The following is a 19,496-nucleotide window of genomic DNA, read 5'->3' as shown; positions in this document are numbered from 1 at the left end:
TCAGCCTTCCAAGTAGCTGGAACTATAGGTGTGCGCTACCACACCCGGCTAATTTTTTGATTTATTGTAGAGATGAGGTCTCGCCAAGTTGCGGGTCTTGAACCCGCGGGCTCAGGCAATACCCTCACCTCAGCCTCCCAAAGTGCTGGGATTACAGGCTGAGCCTCCGAGCTCGGCTGTGAGTATAATTTTTAACTGTCATGTACTTGTATGGGGCTGTAATCATACTTGTCAAATAAGTGAGTGTCTCTTGCTGATTATTTTGTAGAAATTCTAACTCTAGGTGTTAATAGATTATCTTTTCTCTTTAATCATTTATATCTTACATTTTTTGCTGTGTTTTCCAGAATACATACATTGAAGGTGTGACGAGATATTTATCTAATTTCTGGTAAGTTAAGTGACTTTCAGAGAATGAGTTCATAAAGTAATTATACAGTTATATTTTTAGCCATTTTAGATTTAAGGAAAATTTTAGTGACTGTAAGATAAGAGCAGTACTGATAAGTTATTATTGCACAATGAACCTTACATCTGTTTCTCTGTAAAAGACAATATTTGTAAATATATGTCATCACTTTCTAAAGAATTGGGTTACTTTTATTGAATGAGGTATTAAAGTTTTCCTTTGTGCAAAACAGTTATCTCAATATGACCTACCCCAAAACTCAAATGTTCAACACGATCCACTTAAGATATGAGTCTAATTGTTAATATCAGTCTGAAATTTTATTCCTTATCAGCTTTATTTTCCTTTATTAATTGTGACTTTTACTTTCCTCTCTCAGTTATAGCTTTATTTTCCTTTTCTCAATTATAGTGAGTTATTCCAAAAGCTAAACACAACACACTTCATAAGCAGACAGTGTGAAACCTCATAATTTTCACACTTAAATCTGCAACAAAGTTAGCCATTAACCATCTGCTCATTTTTGGTATTAAGAAATGACTCTAAATAGTATTTATGTAGACTAAAACATTTAACTTTATCGCTGCAGAGAAAATAATACTGGATTATTTTTCCCTTCTAGTGTCAAAATTAAAGACCTGCAGTGGCAATGAAGGAAGAAACTGAATTTGTCATTTTCACCTAAAGAAAAATGATGGACAAAAATCAAACCTGTGGTGCAGGACAGGATTCTGTGCCCTATATGATCTGTCTGATTCATGTACTCGAAGAATGGTTTGATGTGGAACAACTGGAGGACTATCTGAATTTTGCTAGCTATCTCTTGTGGGTTTTCACACCACTCATACTTTTAATACTTCCTTATTTTACTATCTTTCTTCTCTATCTTACTATCATTTTCTTACACATTTATAAGAGAAAGAATGTGTTAAAAGAAGCCTACTCTCATAACTTGTGGGATGGCGCCAGGAAGACGGTGGCCACGCTGTGGGATGGACACGCAGCGGTTTGGCATGGTAAGCACGATGCTTGGATGTCTGTTGCTGTTTGGATGTGGCACTGACACTATATTATCATTTCATTCTGCTGATAAAGAAGATACTGGGAAATATAATGGAAGTGGTTTTGACTGTACCCTGTTACCTATTGGCATACAGTGTGCATATGTACGGGGGCCCCCTAAAAATGGAATTTATTTATAAAAAATTGTGTATGTATTCTTATATGTTTAGACTTCAGTCACCTTCAAAGTACATTTCATTTGATGCACCTGCTTTTTCAAGACACTTTTTCTACCACTCAAAACGGTTTCGAACTCATCCATTTTGATGCCTTTGAGTGCTTCTGCTGTTTTTGGTTTCACCTCTTCCACATTGGCAAATCGTATCCCTTTGGAGACTTTTTTCTTCCTGGGAAACAAAAAGCTGTTGCTTGGGGTGAGATCAGGTGAACAGGGAGGTTGGGGCACAAGGCTCATGCTTGTTTTGGTCTCAAACTGCTGCCCTCACAGTGTGAGGTGGGCGGGTGTGCTTGCAAGCCACCCGTCACGAAATGGGCAGACGTGTTGAAAGAGTCTCCAGAACACATTCACCGAAGCTGAATGCAGCCTCTCACAACAATGCTAGCTGGTACGCCGATGCCATAGGGTTCCTAGAACACGTACCTAGCCAGGGATGCCTGTACTACAGGGGGTCCACTCTCCAAAAAATAATTCTGGTTCTTTTGGGTCCTCCTCGTATGTCTTTTTTAAAATGATTTTCCCCAAACACATTAGTTTCCATTAAACAAAGAACCACACAACACTGTAGACTAGGGGTGTCCAGCCTTTTGGTTTCTGTGGGCTGAATTGAGTAAAGAAGAATTGTCTTGGGTCACACATAAATCATATAATTTAATTAGTGTATATACATATACAGATGGGATTGCAAAGAAAACAAGCACTAAAAAACACGTGATGTTAAAAGATTTTGTGGGGCTGCATTACTAGCCATCCTGGGCCATCTCCAGCTCGTGGACCACAGATTGGACATGCCTGCTGTAGATTGTTACTATAAGCTGAAATATGAAAATTTATATCTAAATCATCTGAAAGAGTAAGAGACTATTTTCACTGTATAGAAAACTATTTTTAAAATGCTTTCTTTAGGCCAAGTATGGTGGCTCATGCCTGTAATCCCAGCACTTTGGGAGGCTGAGAAGGAAAGATCAGTTGAGACCAGGAATTTGAGACCAGCTTGGGCAACACAAGCTGGCATCGTGTCTTGTGCCTGTAGCTCCCAAAATAAATAACTTAGCTAGGCATCGTGTCTTGTGCCTGTAGCTCCAGCTACTTAGGCTGCTGAGGTAAGAGGATCCCTTGAGTCAAGGAGTTTGAGGCTGCAGTGAGCTATGGTTATGCCACTGTACTCTAGCCTGGGCGACAGAACAACATCTCATCTTTAAAAAAAAAAATCAACCTTACTTAGCATTTACTTTTGTTCAAAAAAAGTTTGACTTTATCAGATTTTAAAAAATGAAATATTCTATAATAATATTACATTAAATATAATTTGCATAGCAGAATTTACCTGTTTTCTGTTTGATTCGTTCCTGAGGTTAGTGTGTCTTTCTGAATAAATGAGATAGCAATATATTTCTCACCAGGGCCAGCTGCAGTGGCTCACGCTTGTAATCCCAGCATTTTGGGAGGCAGAAGCGAGAGGATTGCCTGAGCTTAGGGATTTGAGACCAGCCTGGGCAACTTGGTGAGATCTCATTTCCACAATAAATCAAAAAATTAACTGTGTGTGGTGGTGTGCCCCTGTAATTCCAGATACTTGGAAGGCTGAGGCAGAAGGATTGCCTGAGCCCAGGTGTTCAAGGCTGTGGTAGCCATGAGCGTGCCACCGTACTCCAGCCTGGGTGACAGTGAGACTCCAGCTCAAAAATAAAAAACAAAAAGGATTTTTGTCTAGGATATTCTTTCTTTATTACTTGAGAGACTGTGGTATTGTCTAGTTAGATTAGTGGTTCTTCCTTTGGCCATCATAAAAATTGCCCTCTGGTGACCTACTTTCAAAGCCTTGGTGCTTTCCTCTACCAATTTGTACTCCATTATTCCAGTACCTTATTTGTTGGTCTCTTTTTATATTGGGCTATACAAAAATACTGAAGATTCAATAGGTACATAACCAAGACGGGTTTCCGGTATTATGTTGCTGAACATGAAAGTGGTTTCACAGAAGGATGTGGAAGGAAGCACAGATTAGAAGTAGACACTTGAGGATGTACATCACTGAAGTATAAGGCCACTCTTTTTTTTTTTCAGTTAGAGTCTCACTCTGTCGCCCAGACTGGAGTGCAGTGGCCACTCCCGGCCACCGCAGCCTCGACCTGCTGGGCTCTGGTGAACCTTCTGCCTCAGCCTTCCAAGTAGCCGGAATTACAGGCATGCGCTACCATGCCCGGCTGATATTTTGATTTATTGTAGAGATGAGGTCTTGCTGCCTGGGTGGGTCTCAAACCTGCGGGCTCAGGCAATCCACTCACCTCAGCCTCCCAAAGGCGCGGGATTACAGGCTGAGCCACCGAGCCCGGCACCAGGCCACTCTTAACAAAGATCCCCAGTGACATGCTTATTTGGCTAATGTGTTGTCATTTCAATGCTACATGCATACTTATAAACTTCAAATTTATTTTTGAGACTTATTATGGCAGACACCATCAAGGCTTATCTTACATTAACTCCTTTAAATCTCATAACATAATACGTAGATTCTATGTACTATCCCCATATTACTCATGAAGGAAGTGAGGCACAGAGCAGTTGTTATTTGCTCAAGGTATTACTAGGAAGCAGAGCCAGGATACAACCTCAGACATCTGGCTCTCAGACCTGTGTTCTGTACTGTGTGGTAAATCTGTCCCAGGTAGGAGATTTGAGGCCAGAAGTCATGTTATTCAGCAGGTTTGCAAACAGGAGCCATATGCCTTTGGTGTATTGAGTTTTTAATATTTATTCACTGCTACTGAAGCTTCTGCCAGTCAGGACAACTCTCATATCCTCCTCTTCTTTTACATGAGGCAAGATGCTGTTTTAGCTTTCCACATGTGCATTTCTGCAGAGACTGCATCTGTGTCGACTGTTATTTCATTGCCTTTAAAACAATGATGTTAATGGCATTATTCATAATACTTGCTGGGAATATGTATTCTCTTCCCATATATATATTCCCTATGTTTCCAGATATATATAGTAAAGCATTTAAATGTATTTATATTTCAGAAGACAGGATTTAATTTAGATAAATTTAAGTGCTAAAATTATTTCATAGAATATATAATTTTGAGGTATTTTTAAGTATGCACATATGGCTCAGAGGCAGTAAAACATATAGTTCCTAGTCTGTTTTAATGTTTTATTATGATAACTTAATAACATTGGGGTAAATGTTACCATTTTAAAAACTGATTTTTCATTACCTTATTTTTTTAGTGTCAGAAATAAGAGATATTTGTGTATATTTGGATTACAAAATTGATGTCATATCAATTTTTATTTGTGTTTTTTAAAGAATCTGTGGAGGAATTTTTTTTTTTAAGAGACAGGGTCTTGCTATGCTGCCCAGGCTGGCCTTGGAACTCCTGGGCTTAAGTGATCCTCCTACCGCAGCATCCTGAGTAGCTGTGACTTACAGGCTGGAGAAGGTTTTTCTTTTCTTTTAATCAAAATGTTCATTGTAAAAAGTAGAGAAGTACAGAAAAACACAGGAAGAAAATAATCACCTAAAATTCACCATACATAGCAGTTTTCTTAAGATTTTGGTGTGAGCCGGGCGTGGTGGCTCAGCCTATAATCCCAGCACTTTGGGAAGCCAAGGTGAGAACACTGCCTGAGCCTGGGGGTTTGAGACCAGCCTGAGCAGCTTGGTGAGACCTCATCTATACAATAAAAAATCACAAAAACTAGCCAGGCGTGGTGGTGTGCGTTTCTAGTTCCAGCTACTTGGAAGGCTGAGGCTTAAGTTTTGCTTAAGCCCAGGAAGTCGAGGCTGCGGTGGCCATGAGCGTGCCACTGTACTCCAGCCTGGGTGACAAGAGTGAGATTCCAACTCAAAAAAAAAAAAAAAAAGATTTTGGTGTTGGTTATTATTTTTTATATGTGTGGTAAACTAGTATTTTTTATGTCACTAAGCCTTCTTCATAAGTATGACTTTTAATGACTATATGGAATTCTATAAACTCTAAGTAAATTTATTTACTGTTATTGAACAGTAGTTATTTTTTCTTTACTATTTTAAATAATAAGTATTTTGATACACGAATCCAATGTTTTCTATTTTGAAGTTAAGTTTTACTCTTCTACTGTGTATAATGTAAGTGTAAGTGTACTAGGATTTTTTGAAAAGTTCTATAATTCTGAGAAGCATTAATTTGATGTTTCTAAAACATTTCTAGGTAGTTTGCTTGGTGATGCGTCATTGAGTTCTCGCTCTCAAGTTGCTTACAGCCTTTAAACTATAACACTTTGGACTCTTTTTTAAAAAGACATTATTCTTGAAAATATGAATGACATTTTAGAAAGCTGGACTCTTAATAGTTAATGATTTCTCCTGAAAATTAATATGATGAGGAAGATTCCTCAGTAAGATAATCTAGATATTTTGGGAGGAATTAAAAGCTGTATTTTAGCACAACTGTAAAGGTAGTAAGGGCCATAACTTTCACTTCAGGGAAATAAGGAATGTTTTATCTTTGGGAATTTTGCTTGTTTTATCTTGTGTGTGTATATTATTGTGGTTTTGTTTTTGTTTTACAAGGGAATTTACTTCATTGTCTGAAAACAATGGTATGCTTACTTAACACCAATGTAACTTGTTCAATTTATTGACAATATGAAATTTGGGGAAAGTGCAGTGGTTTGATTAATTAGGCAGTCAGTTTATATGGTATACTACTTATATTATGTGAGTTACTGATTTTTAAAAAATAGACCCCATAATATCCCACATGCTAAACTTTTTTTTACTTCATGTTTTGTTATTTTTTAAAGAAATTGATACATTTTATTCAGTGTAAGCTTCCTATATATTAAACCATACATAACAAAGTTTTTTGAGGGAATTTAGTTGGCATATCAAGGAAACATCTCTCTCTACTGCAGTCGGATGATCGTTTTTTGTTTTTTTTTTTCTGTCTTCTGTCCTTCATAAAGTGATGCGCTTGGTCAAATGGCCAGAAGACAAAACCAGACTCTCTTAGGTTTCCGGCTGGATAACTCGGGTTACGTTACTTAACTTTTTCTTCCTTTTCTATTATTTCTAGTAAGAAATGCATTCTGCCATTCAGTACACATACACATGTGTGTCTGGTGTCATGAAAAGTACAGTTGGCCTCTGGATACCTCAGGGGTTAGGGGCTCCGACCTCCCACCCTGCACTCAAAATCCATGTGTAACCTTTGACTCCCCCCAGAACTTAACTGCTAATAGCCTCCTGTTGAAGGGAAGCCTTACTGATAACATAAGCAGTTGATTAACAGGTACATTGTATGTGTATCATGTATTGTATTACAGTAAAGTAAGCTAGAAAAAAGCAATTGTTATGAAGAAAATAATAAGCAAGAGAAAATATATTTAAGTGGAAGTGGTCTTCACCCTCCTTGTCTTTACATTGAGTAGGTTGAGGATGAGGAAGAAGAGGAGCTGTCTTGGGTGGCAGAGGCGTAGAATTGAACCCACACATCTGTGTTGTTTTTTAAGGGTCTATTATATATACTTTCTACGTGTCATCTACTCTGTTTACTATTCTCTTTTATTTAAAAAGAAACATCCTGGCCATAATGCACGAAAGTGTTTTCACAATCTACTAAATTGATTTCACACTAATGGATGACAACCAGCATTTGAAAATCAGGGATGCAGGTTAGCATGTGTAGGTGTCCTTGGTATCCACTGGGGATTGTCTTCAGCACGTCCCTCAGATTTTGGTATCTGAGTATGGTCAAGTCCCTGATACAAAAATGGGATACTATTTACATATAACCTACACACATCTTCCCATATACTTTGAATCATATGTGGATTACTGATGACATTTAATACAATGTAAATGCTATGTAAATAGTTGTTATGCTGTATTGTTTAGGGAATACTGACAAGGAAAAAAGTCTGTACATATTCAGTGTAGACATATTCCCCCCCCCACTATTTCAATCTGCAGGTGGTTGAATCCATGCAGGCAGAACCCATGGATACAGAAGGCCTACTGTGCGCACCTGTAGTAGGAAATGTGGCATGGAACAAGAACACACTTTAAAGTTAGGCAAATGCAGGTTTGCATCCTGGCCCCACAGTGTGATCTTGGGTAAGATATATGGGCTTTTCACACTTAGGGTTTCTCATATGTGGAAGGTTTTGTGATAATTAAGGGTCTGATACTCTGCATTTATTATAATTATTGGGCATTTGTGTTTCCTGACAACACATCATTAGGCCATTTTTAAGTTGGATTTTTAAAAAAAACGAATTTATTTTCAGGACTAGAAAATGAATCATTTGTGGGTGAGAGGTATTATGAATGATGAACCTGGAAAGTAATCAGAAGAAAGCTTATGAAGAATGTTGAATGCTCTGCTCAAGAGTTTGGACTTTATTTTGTGATAGTTTTTAGTTGTATTTGTTTTCCTGAGAAAGAACCATAAGGATGACATCATCATTAATTTGCCATAGCATGTAGGTTTATAGTTCAAAAATTGATTTTTTTGCGGGAGGAGAAAGGTGGTCAGAGTCTCACTCTGTCACCCAGACTGGAGTGCAGTGGCACGATCATGTCTTACTGCAGCCTTTACAGCTCTTGGGCTCAGGTGATTCTTCTGCTTCACCCTTCAGAGTACCTAGGACTACAGACACATGTCACCACACCCAGTTAATTTTTTTGATGTTTGTAGAGATGAGGTCTCACTATATTGCCCAGGCTGGTCTTGAACTCCTGGGCTCAAGTGATGTTGTTTCCTTGGCCTCCCAATGGTGCTGGGATTATAGATGTGAGCCACCATGCTCTGCTGAAAATGGATTTTTGATGACAAATTTAGAAGAACCCTATCTCTTAGGAGAAAATTATTATCTGAATTAATGATGCTGATGTCTAAAGCCAGAAGGCAATGAACTCATTCACACAGTAAATCTTTGCCATGGAGCTATGGAGAGGAACTGCTTGAGCTCCATGTGACCTTCAAATCCTTTCCCTGCACACTGAGCTGCATGAGAAGCCAAAGAATCAGGAAGGTGCTTAGTGTAGGGTCAGAGCAGGGGTGGTAAATAAATTTGTATTTAATAGCACCACATAATAGAACCATATTAATCACAGAATAGGGCTGTTTTTGTTGATGGGGCCCAGATGACTCAGTGTGAAGGCTGAGTATCCCCCTCCCTTAACAGTGGATGCATGGGCAGTGACTGGACTTGTCTTCATGACCACCTTCTCTGGGCCCCCATTGCTTATCAGGCCCGCCTAGGATCGGTATACTTTATCAGGAGTTGATAGGGCTGCACTTTGAAATTGACATTGGGAAAGGGAAGGAAGCGGTAGCCTTGAGTTTTTGGAGGTAAAATGCATGGAACTTGGTGACTGAGTGGAGAGTCAGAGAGGAAGAGTTAAAATATCGGAAGATTTCTACTTCAAGACAGGGAAACCCGGGACAGGAAGTGCTCTAAGCAAAGGCAACTCATGAGCAGAAGCACAAAGATGGGAAAGGATACCTGAAAGCCACTGTAGGTTCATGTGATGTGTGACATAATCTAATGTTTTCTGATAGGCAGTTGAGTCCTAAAAGGCCTTGAAAATATCAGATTAGCGTGGTAAGGCACTGCTGCTCTCAGCAGGGAATGGTATGATGACATCTGCTTTGAATGACAGTCAAATAATAACTGGGTTTAATGTTTAGTGGCGTGATAAATGATCATTTAAAAAAAAGTTGATTAATTTTCCTTCTTTCAACCAGGTGATTTGGTATTATGTAAATAGTTCAATTATTTCTTATTTTTAAAAAATATTTTGTAAAGCCAGAGAGAACCTCAGTAATATTCTGTATAGAATCCCTTGAAGGAGTATTCTTTATTGCTCAGAAAAATATATTAGATGGGATAGTTTAACCTCAAACAATGTCAATGATTGTTTTGTACAGCTTAAAATAAATTGAATTACTTGAATTAGAATTAGGTAATTGGAAAGAAATGTTTTAATGTAGAAACATAGAAAATATTGAAATACATTAAATTTAGCAAAACATTCTCTTGTTCATTTGAGTCATTTATTCCTTCAATACTAGAATCACAGTTAATTTAATCGGGTTGGCAAAAAGTTACTTTAGAAATGTATTTTCTCTTCTAAAATCTAGACTGAAACCTTTATGTTTTTGAATTTTTTTTTTTTTTAGGTTAAAAAATGTAGTTTATTTAAAAGTAAATTAGAGGCCGGGCTCGATGGCTCAGCCTGTAATCCCGCGCTTTGGGAGGCCGAGGTGAGGGGATTGCCTGAGCCCGTGGGTTCGAGACCCACCTGGGCAACTTGGCGAGACCTCATCTCTACAATTAAAAAAAAAAAAAATAGCTGGGTGTGGTAGTGTGCACCTGTAGTTCCAGCTACTTGGAAGGTGGAGGCGGAAGGATCACCGGAGCCCAGCAGGTCAAGGCCGCGGTGGCTGCAAGCAGCCACTGCATTCCAGTCTGGGTGACTGAGTGAGACTCCAACTCAAAAAAAAAGTAAATTAGAGAGAGAAGGAGAAGGGAGAGAGAAGATTCACCTCCCCAAGGTAGGGGGTGGGGCCAAAGCCAGGAAGCATGGCGACAGCCATAGTTCAAAGAGTACATGGCCACACCAGAGTCTAGCAAGGCAATGGTCTTGACTGTTTATGTCTTCGGAAATCGGATGGGGCTAAACTTAAGGAAAGAAACAGACTAATGCTTTTAGATTTCCACATTCTGGACTGGACTTTTGTCTTCTTTGTGCATGGCAGGTTTTATTGAGATAGCCGTTCCATGGGGAGGAATATGACCCTAGGAACCTGCTTTCCTTTTCCATCACAACCACTCAAGCTTCCTTCCTTTCCATCCTTTCTTTCTCCCTTTCATTGAGCCCAATTCTGCCCTTGGCCTCTGGATGCTTGCTGTTTTTTCTTTGCCAGGGCCAGCGGAGGCTGTGGTCTTTCATGGTATGCCTGACAGTGGTGACGCAGGAAGGAAATGTATATCCTAAAACTAGTGCCACGATTACCATTTCATCTGCTCCTCAGAATTCTCAACTCATGTGATCAAATATTCAGGATATTTTCCTTTGGGGCATAGGTGGATCTTACATCTTTTATATTCCACACAATCTACCAAGAGCATAGCGTTGCTGTGGGAAATGTGTTGATGTTGGTAGCTGTGATAAGGACAGTCAGGAGGTTGATCTTAGCAGAGGAAAAAAAGGGCCAACCAGGAAGTCAGCCTGTAACTGGGGATATGTTAGCAGGAATCTTCCAGAGGTCATCCCCTCCTTCCCATGTCCACCACCTCTTTTTTTTGGAGGGGGGGTGAGTTGGGGTCTCACTATGTTGCCCAGGCTGGAGTGTAGTAGTGCAATTATAGCTCACTGCAGCCTTGACCACCTGGGCTCAGGTGATCCTTCTGACTCAGCCTTCCAAGTAGTTGGAACTACAGGTGTATGCCACCATGCCTGCCTAATTTTTTGACTTTTTGTAGAGATGAGGTCTTGTAACTAGTAAAATCTCATACTGCTGGGAACTGCCCTTTATCAGGCTTGCACAGAAGGTTCCAGATGGTTTTTAAGAAGCTGGAAGTTTCAAAAAAGTATGTTTGATGGCTCAAAGTTGTGTGACTCCTTGGATAACCTTGATTAGCAACTGAAAATAGTTTTAGGTGGTAATATTATCGTAGGTTGGACTTTTTTTTTCTTTTTGAGTTGAAATCTCACTCTGTCACCCAGGCTAGATTACAGTGGCATGATCACAACTCACTGCAGCCTCGGCTTCCTGAACTCAAGTGATCCTCCCACCTCAGCCTCCCAAGTAGCTGGGACTACAGGTGCACACTGCCATGCTTGGCTGATTTTATTTTATTTTTTTGTAGAGAAGAAGTCTCACTTTGCTGCCCAGACTGGTCTCAAACTCCTGAACTCAAGCAGTCCTCCTGCCTTGGCCTTTCAAAATGCTGGTATTACAGGCATAAGCCTCACTGCAGCCTTGGCCTCCTGGACTCAAATGATCCTCCCACCTCAGCCTCCTGAGTAGCTGGGACTACAGGCGCACACTACCATGCCCGGCTAATTTTATTTTATTGTAGAGACAAAGTCTCACTTTACTGCCCAGACTGGTCTCAAACTCCTGAGCTCAAGCAGTCCTCCTGCCTCGGCCTTTCAAAATGCTGGCATTACAGGCATGAGCCCCACTGTGCCCAGCCTAACTTTAAAAAAATGGTATAGTTCTGTGATTCTTTGAATTTATATGATTTTTCCATAGAAGACGGTAATATATTGTTTTATTTATATACTTTAAAAATTAATTTTCCAAGTATCGTACAAAGAACTGATTTTCCTAAATCATTTGACTGTTACTCTGCCTTTAACACTTTGTTTCCTACAAATCAGGATGTTCTCATACTAAACTTTCAGAAACCCATTAAAATCAGAAAATTGACATTAACACGTTAGTTACTAACATCTAATCTTTAGCTCTTATTCAAGTGTATAACCTTTATACTTGACTCTTTGTTTTTATAGTTTTTATTTCTCTGCTGAAATTCCTAATTGATTATGTATTATCCACCTTTTCTACTAGATCTTTTAATTTACTAATCATAGTTATTTTATAGGTTCCATCCAATGATAGTTTCAACATTTGGCTCTGTTGATTTATCTCTTTACAGCAAATTTTTTTTTTTCTTACTGTTTTCTATGGTGCATACGTTTTTTGAATTCAGGCATTGTTTGTAAAAGAACAGTGGAAACTAAGATAAAAAGTATTTTTGACTGAAAATTGACACTCCTGTCAGGCCCTTGGCGGTTGGTTGGAGGTTGGTTCAGTCTACTGAGTAGTTGACCTGGGTTTGGCTTTTTTGTGGGTGTAGTTACTTTCAGTTCAGCACATGCTTCAAAGTCCTATTGATTTCTTGTGCATAGTATAGGGCCAGAAGTACCAGAGGGTTTTTCCTGGTGTTTCTGCTCCACCTTCAGTACTGTATGCCTTTGCCACAGGAGTGTCTCTCCATGCCCCTCCCCTGACCTTGGGATAAGGTCGCCTTTGCTAATAACTCCACGTGAGGGTGGGGGGGGCTGGGACAGGGGAGCACTCAGTTTTCCTGGTTTAGCTAAAATTTCATCAGACCCTGTATTCCTGGGGCGCAGGAGTGAGGCTTCTGGAGCTTTTCTTTCCCCTTCCCTGTGGTGGACGATTTGGGATGGGAGCAAGATGGGTGCCCCTGACCCTGTGGTCGAGCTCGGCTTTATGTCATTTCAGGACCCTGGGCCTGTGGGAGTGTCCTGCTGCCCACGGCCTACCTCCTAGCAGTGGATACTTTTGCCTCCACCCCTTCTCTGGAAGTGGTGGACTTTTGCCTGATGCTGGGATGGTGTGGAGGGTGGCAGGTGGAGTTCTTTCCCTCCCAGGATTAGGTGCCTTTGCGTCTCACCTTTTCAGTGGAATGGTTTCCTGCACCTCTCCTAGTGTCTGACAGGTTTTGCTTTTGCACGAGAAGCTTCCAGGAATTGAGTGGGGTTTTGTTCTCTATGCCAACCGCAGGGTCTCTCTTTGGTCTCTTATCTCACCCCTAACTCTTGCTGTCAGCACCCCTGAGGCCCATGGAGAAGAGCTGGAGAGTGAGTGTGTCTGGGGCTCCAGGAAGTCTACACCATTGCCGGCCCTCACTTGTTTAAGGTCTTTTTTCCTTACCCACTTTTATGGCGTCTCTTTTCTCCATGCTCAGTTTTTATCTCTTCTCGAGGGACTTGGAGTTCAGTTCACCTTGTGGCCTCCACTCTGATGTGGTTGAGAAAAGTAAAGATTGTGTAGACCCCCTGGCTTTTTCTCAGTGTTAGGGTGGGAGTGACGTTCCCTTGTGGCTACGTAATTTATTCGAGCTTTCACCTTTTTTAACAGTATGAAACTGACTGCATTCATCCTTAATATGGAGACTCATTCGATCAGTGCCCCTGTGCGTAGCCAGTCTCCTATGCATGCCCTCGTCCTCCCCACGCAGGGATCCCCTTTTTCCTTGCTTGTGCTCTGACACCCCAGGCTGGGCCACCACTCTGCTCGGTGCCATCCTCACCAGCTCAGGCTGGGAAGCCCCCGAGCGAGCTGCCTCTCCTACATAGATGCTTCCTCGTTCTAGGCAGCTGCATCCCTCCCACTCGCCCTGCCCACACCCAGGATTAGATTCTTTCTGTGCGGGAGCTCTCACAATTCTGTCCTGGCTTTGAGTCCCCGTTCAGGCCACCGTTTGTGGGTTTCCCCCTCAGTCCGCCTGGTGCCAACACTCACTCCAGTCGACCTCCCCACATAGGAGCCTGCTTTACTCTGGCCCGCCTAATGACTGTAGGACTGATTATTCAAGATGGAAAGAGAAGGGAAAAGAAGCTGGGAAGAAGCAGGGGGAAAGGAAGCCAGCAAGTTCCATGTACTCCTGTAAGAAAAGACTGCGCTTCTGCGTTACTGACCATCCTTTCGTACAAACTAAAATATATTTTAAGTATCTGTATTTTGTCTTTTGAACAGGCTATGAAGTTCATGGGATGGAAAAAATACCAGAAGATGGACCAGCACTTATAATTTTTTATCATGGAGCTATTCCCATAGATTTTTACTACTTCATGGCTAAAATCTTTATCCACAAAGGCAGAACTTGCCGAGTAGTAGCTGACCACTTTGTCTTTAAAATTCCAGGTAAGCTTTCACTGGAGATAGTGATATAAAAATGTTTAATAAACACACAACCAAATTATGTAGTCCTCTCTATCTTGAGCTCTCCGGTACCATTTGAAAACGTTTTTTGCCTTTTTAGGGCATAACACACTTGGAACTCTAATTTGGAAATACCTAATTATTCTGTTTAGGCACTAGATCTAAAAGTCAAAACATTATGATGAAAAATGTTATCTGATTTCTTTGTTCGCAATTTTTAGTCATTTTTTTCCTGAGTCATATCTTGAACTATAACTTTTTAAATACAAGTTGTAGTTTTTGCCAAATAATTATGTTTTGTTCTAAAGGGTAGTTGATTTTTCACATAATGAATTTTTTAATGGGATATTGATCTTTGGAGTTTTACTTTGCTATAGCAGTGTCAGTAACTGTTTAATAGCAAATCAAAATTAGTAAAAAACTGAGGATATATTTTATCTTCATATAATAATATGAAGACCTACCATAAGACATAATAATATGAATATTATCCCCTAAATAGCACATACATTAAATCTCTTATCATATATGACTTGCCTGGTAGACTTATACTCTAACATTGAAGACTATTTTCTTCTTAATCAGTTTATAAAGACCTTGTATCTTTTTTAAAAGATAAAAAACTGAATGGTTTCAAACATGGTAGAGTTTTACAAAAATTAATTTTGAATAAAATCACTGAGAATGAATCTTATTTTCTTCTGTCACTAAATCACCAGAAACAAGCCAAAAAAGTTAATAGTATGTTTTCTAGAATAAAAGCAAAAGCTGACCCATTAACTAGACAAACACAAACCAAGCAGTGAATTAAATAATGATCTGCTTTGGTGTCTTGCATTAACATAGTTAATGCTTTGGGTATCCTTGTGTCACTTCAAAGCCATTTGTACCTTATATATAAACTAAATTGCCTATAAGGTTTCCATTAAAAAGTAACATAATTACTTCATAATAGATTTGGAAACTAGAGAACAGAGGAAACCTCATTATAATCTTACCTTTCTAACACAGTTATTTTGATTTATTTTGCTTAATTTTCAATTTGCATGTTTTCACATATTATGCAAATAATTTGTGTGTGTGTGTGTGTGTGTGTGTGTGTGTGTGTGTATGTTTGTGTGTTTTAAGATTTAATATTAGCATTAGCAGCCTGGGTGCTAATACCCGTAATTCCAGCACTTAAGTAGCTGAGGCAGGAGGATCACTTGAGGTTGGGAGTTAGAGACCAGCTTGGATAACACAGACTCCTGTTCCTATTAAAAAAAATTTTTTTTGAATAGCATTAACATTTTACTGTGTTGTATAAGGAACAATTTTAATGTATAACTAAAATATTTACTTAACTAATTTTCTCTCGGAGTATTAGGTTGCTTCCATTTTTCCGCCTTTTTTATAAACAATAAAATATGAATTTTTTAGCACTTGGCTTTTCCTTTTCTTTTCTTTTTTTTTGGAGTCTCACTCTGATGCCCAGACTAGAGTGCAGTGGCCGCTCCTGGCCGCCACAGCCTCGACCTTCTGGGCTCCGGTGATCCTTCGGCCCCAGCCTTCCAAGGAGCTGGAACTACAGGCACGCTACCACGCTCGGCTAATTTTTTGATTTATTGTGGAGATGAGGTCTCACCAAGTTGCCCAGGTGGGTCTCGAACCCACGGGCTCAGGCAATCCACTCACCTCAGCCTCTCAAGGCGCAGGATTGATTACAGGCTGAGCCACCGAGCCCGGCAGCACTTGGCTTTTTCCAAAAAGTTTCTCTCTTTAAAAATACTTTAACTTTGATTTATCTTTAGTCCCTTATTACTTTCTGAAGGTATAAAAATTATAATTATTGGTACAAAAGAGATTTTACATTTCATCTTGTAATTTATGAACCCGCTCCTGTTCATGTATTCATTATGAACATGCATCTAGTTAAATCAGTGAGCTTTTAGTATATCGTAGGGTGAAAGTTCTTATACTCTTAATATTTATAATTTTGCTTCATGTCTTTAAACCCATGAGGCTTGGATAGTCTGCATAGTTTTTAGCATCTATCCCTCTATTTTCCAGTCTAAAGGAAGAATGTATACTTACAATCACCCTCGAAAGTTTCAGGGTAGAATTTGGTTACGGTATTTAATTACTGACAGGATTATTTCTTTCATCCATAAATAGTTGTAATTTGAAAAGCTGTATAATATTAAGAGTTGGAATTAGCTGTTCTCAAGCACAGTCACTTTATTCAAATCTCTTAATGATGTTTGCTGTCATTAATTTAAAAATTTTAATTACAGAATTAGCCTCATCGAACTCTTAATTTAAATAGATTTGATTATGGTTTTATCAGTTTCGGTAGGGCTAAGCATAGTCAGATTCACATTCTCTTGAGTGATTCTCTTTCTTACAGGGTTAATGGAAGATAGATTTGTGATTGCTAATGGACTATTATTTCTCATTGCTCTAGTAAATACTTTAGACAGCGTTTGACTTGAGATGCAGTGGAGGGAGTTTGGACTAGACATACTGAACTGGAATTTCTGCTTTGCCACTTACTAGGTGTGTGACTTTGAGCAACCTGTTCTTCCTCTGTACAATGGGGAGGAAACTCCTAAGACTGTTGTGAATTTTAAATAAGAGTCTGAACGTGTAAAGTAGCCAGAGTATTAGGTTATCAGTTAGGAGATGATCAGTTAGCAGGTGATAAGTAAGATGTACCCATTACTTAACCAGCAATATTAATTTTATGTTAACCTTAAGAGTTTTTGTTGATTTTAAGAAATAAAAAAGTTTACTGATTGAAGAATAGATAGTAAATTATGTAGGTTGTAAAGCTTTTGCTCTTGAAGAATTTAAGAAGTACTTAAGGTATATCTTCATACTCATGTTTTTTACAGGGTTTAGTTTATTGCTTGATGTGTTTTGTGCTCTACACGGACCAAGAGAAAAGTGTGTTGAAATTCTGAGGAGTGGTCACTTGTTAGCTATTTCGCCAGGTGGAGTTCGAGAAGCCCTAATTAGTGATGAAACCTACAGCATCATATGGGGCAATCGTAAAGGCTTCGCTCAGGTTGCAATTGATGCAAAGGTGGTAAGTTACATAAAATTAATTATTAGACCCTAAATAAGTTTAAAATACATGCTTAAATAGTGAGTCGAGGTATATCGAAACTTAGATATTTTCATTGCAATGCTTTAAAAAATTAGTATGTATAACTTTATAAAGTACCAATAGAGAAATATTTCTTGTGCATGGGAAGCCATTGTTGAAAAAAATCAGCCTGGAACTTTGGCAGATATCTGGCATTCTTTTATTTTACATTTCAAAAGCCAGTGTCTTTTAATCAGATTTGTAATTTTGTACAAATTACTTTGTATTCCTTCAGTTATACTTTGTATCATAACTGTAATCAGCCCAGTTCTATCTTTTATAATCCTTTGGTATGATTGAGCCGGCATATTTCAGTGATGATTGTTGGTTTCATTGTAGTTCTTTTCTGTGATCAATTTTAAAACAATATGACTCAAATAGTATATGACTCCTACCATTTTTAATCAACAAATGTGGCCAGCTATCAAATAATATGGGTAAAGATAAGAAATAGATAATGGTGTAATTTAGATATTTTCAGAAGACCTTACAGATGAACCTGTCAATAAAATTAAGTATTCCTGTCGGATCCACTATAATTATTCTACTTAGTTGGCTGAAGAATGTGAATGGCGTTTTTTTTTTTTTTTTTTTCTCTTTTCTTTTGCTTTTCGAAAGTATTTCTCAGCTTTTTGGTCTTTATCCTATGAAACGCTTCTCTTTTGTTTTCTGTTTATTTTCATGTTAGATGGTCAGAGAAAGAGATCATAGTATATTTGGTAGAATGTTATTCTTTTTTCCAGGCCAGTTAGTTAGAGACTGCTACCTGTAGCTTTCACATTTCAGGTGTTTTGTGTTCCCCATTGCTGCCATGCAAAAAGCCCAGTCTGTGTCCTTAGCTTGACTGCCTATCTTACAAGTACAGACCGTTGATTAAAAAAAAAAGAGCAGTATTTGGAGAAGAATGGATGTCTTCTCTTAACTTTTTAGTTGCAAAGTTTGTAATAAAATAAAACACATTGAACTCTGCTCTCTCCTGTACATGTTTGTGTAACTGCTAGAAGTTATTTCTATAGTGCTTTGATAATGTGTTCTTAGTATGAATTAATGTACGTGTACTTGCCCAACTGTTTCACAAAAGCATACAAATTTAAATAGTACTATCCTAGAGTAGATTATAAACTTTCTGAGACAAGTCTTTTTATATTTTAAATCTCTTGTTCAGTGGCCAGCATTGGGTAGGATTTAAGTATTTGTTGAATTGAATGGATTAAAAAATACACAAAATATTTAACACTAGTGGAAAGGAACCTTTTGAATTTAATTTTATGCAAATAGTGTTAGTGATATAGACATTACTTTATAGCACATTTTACTTATTTTCCAAAAAGTCTTAAGTGGCAATGTATAAAACAAGAACCTAGATTATTTATATAAATAATATAGACTAGAAATGGATATATGCAGTTGTACAAAAATTAAAAATAATCTTTGAGATAGCCTGGGCATTATAGAGAGACCTCGTCTCTACAAAAAATTTAAAAAATATATAGCCAGGAATGGTGGTCCAGGAGGTCAAGACTGTAGTAAGCCAAGATTGTGCTACTGTACTCCAGCTTGAGTGACAGAGTGAGACACTGTATCTAATTTTTAAAAAATCAATTTAATGTATCTTCAAGCAATGCTAAAAGCTAAAATCTTAACCAAAGGTGGTTTACTTTTCATATTTACATTTTGGAAGAATTATTTCTTTAAAGGCTTAGGATAAAGATGACAAAAGTAGATTTGAAATCACATAAATTTATCACGGGATTCTAATTCTTCATCCTTAAGTTTACAGTTTTAAACAACATACTGCTGTAAAAAGGCCTGAAAGAAATGATATAGAGAAAAGAACTCTTTTTCCAGTCTTTGAGTTTCTAGGTAGTCAATTAAAATAGTCTAATAATTCAATTAACATTTTTGTGCAAAACTTCAGAAAATTTAAGAAATAGCTTTTTATAAGTTTAAAAACAAATCTCTAATGCTGTGGGTTTACAAAACAGCATGGCAAGTTTGATAAATATTGTGCCACCCCAACGTTTT

The 19,496-nt window shown here is 38.5% G+C and overlaps 1 protein-coding gene across 2 annotated transcripts in view; it reads left to right on the top strand.

Annotated features, from left to right (window-relative positions):
* Positions 1-19,496, top strand: part of TMEM68 (transmembrane protein 68) — a 42,553-nt gene that overhangs the window by 8,511 nt on the left and 14,546 nt on the right. The window contains exons 2-5 of one of the 2 annotated variants that reach the window (XM_008067490.1): positions 348-391; positions 1,032-1,425; positions 14,159-14,326; positions 17,218-17,411. In XM_008067490.1, coding sequence (XP_008065681.1) covers positions 1,101-1,425; positions 14,159-14,326; positions 17,218-17,411 — 687 coding nt within the window. In that variant the 5' untranslated portion in view covers positions 348-391; positions 1,032-1,100. Of the gene's footprint in view, positions 1-347; positions 392-1,030; positions 1,426-14,158; positions 14,327-17,217; positions 17,412-19,496 lie in introns of those variants that run through there. The other variant, XM_021716989.1, reaches the window with a different exon arrangement.

Source organism: Carlito syrichta, unplaced genomic scaffold (assembly GCF_000164805.1).
Source record: "Carlito syrichta isolate Samal-C Ts95f unplaced genomic scaffold, Tarsius_syrichta-2.0.1 Scaffold106899, whole genome shotgun sequence".
NCBI lineage: Eukaryota > Metazoa > Chordata > Mammalia > Primates > Tarsiidae > Carlito > Carlito syrichta.
This window is presented reverse-complemented; position numbering and strand designations above follow the sequence as displayed.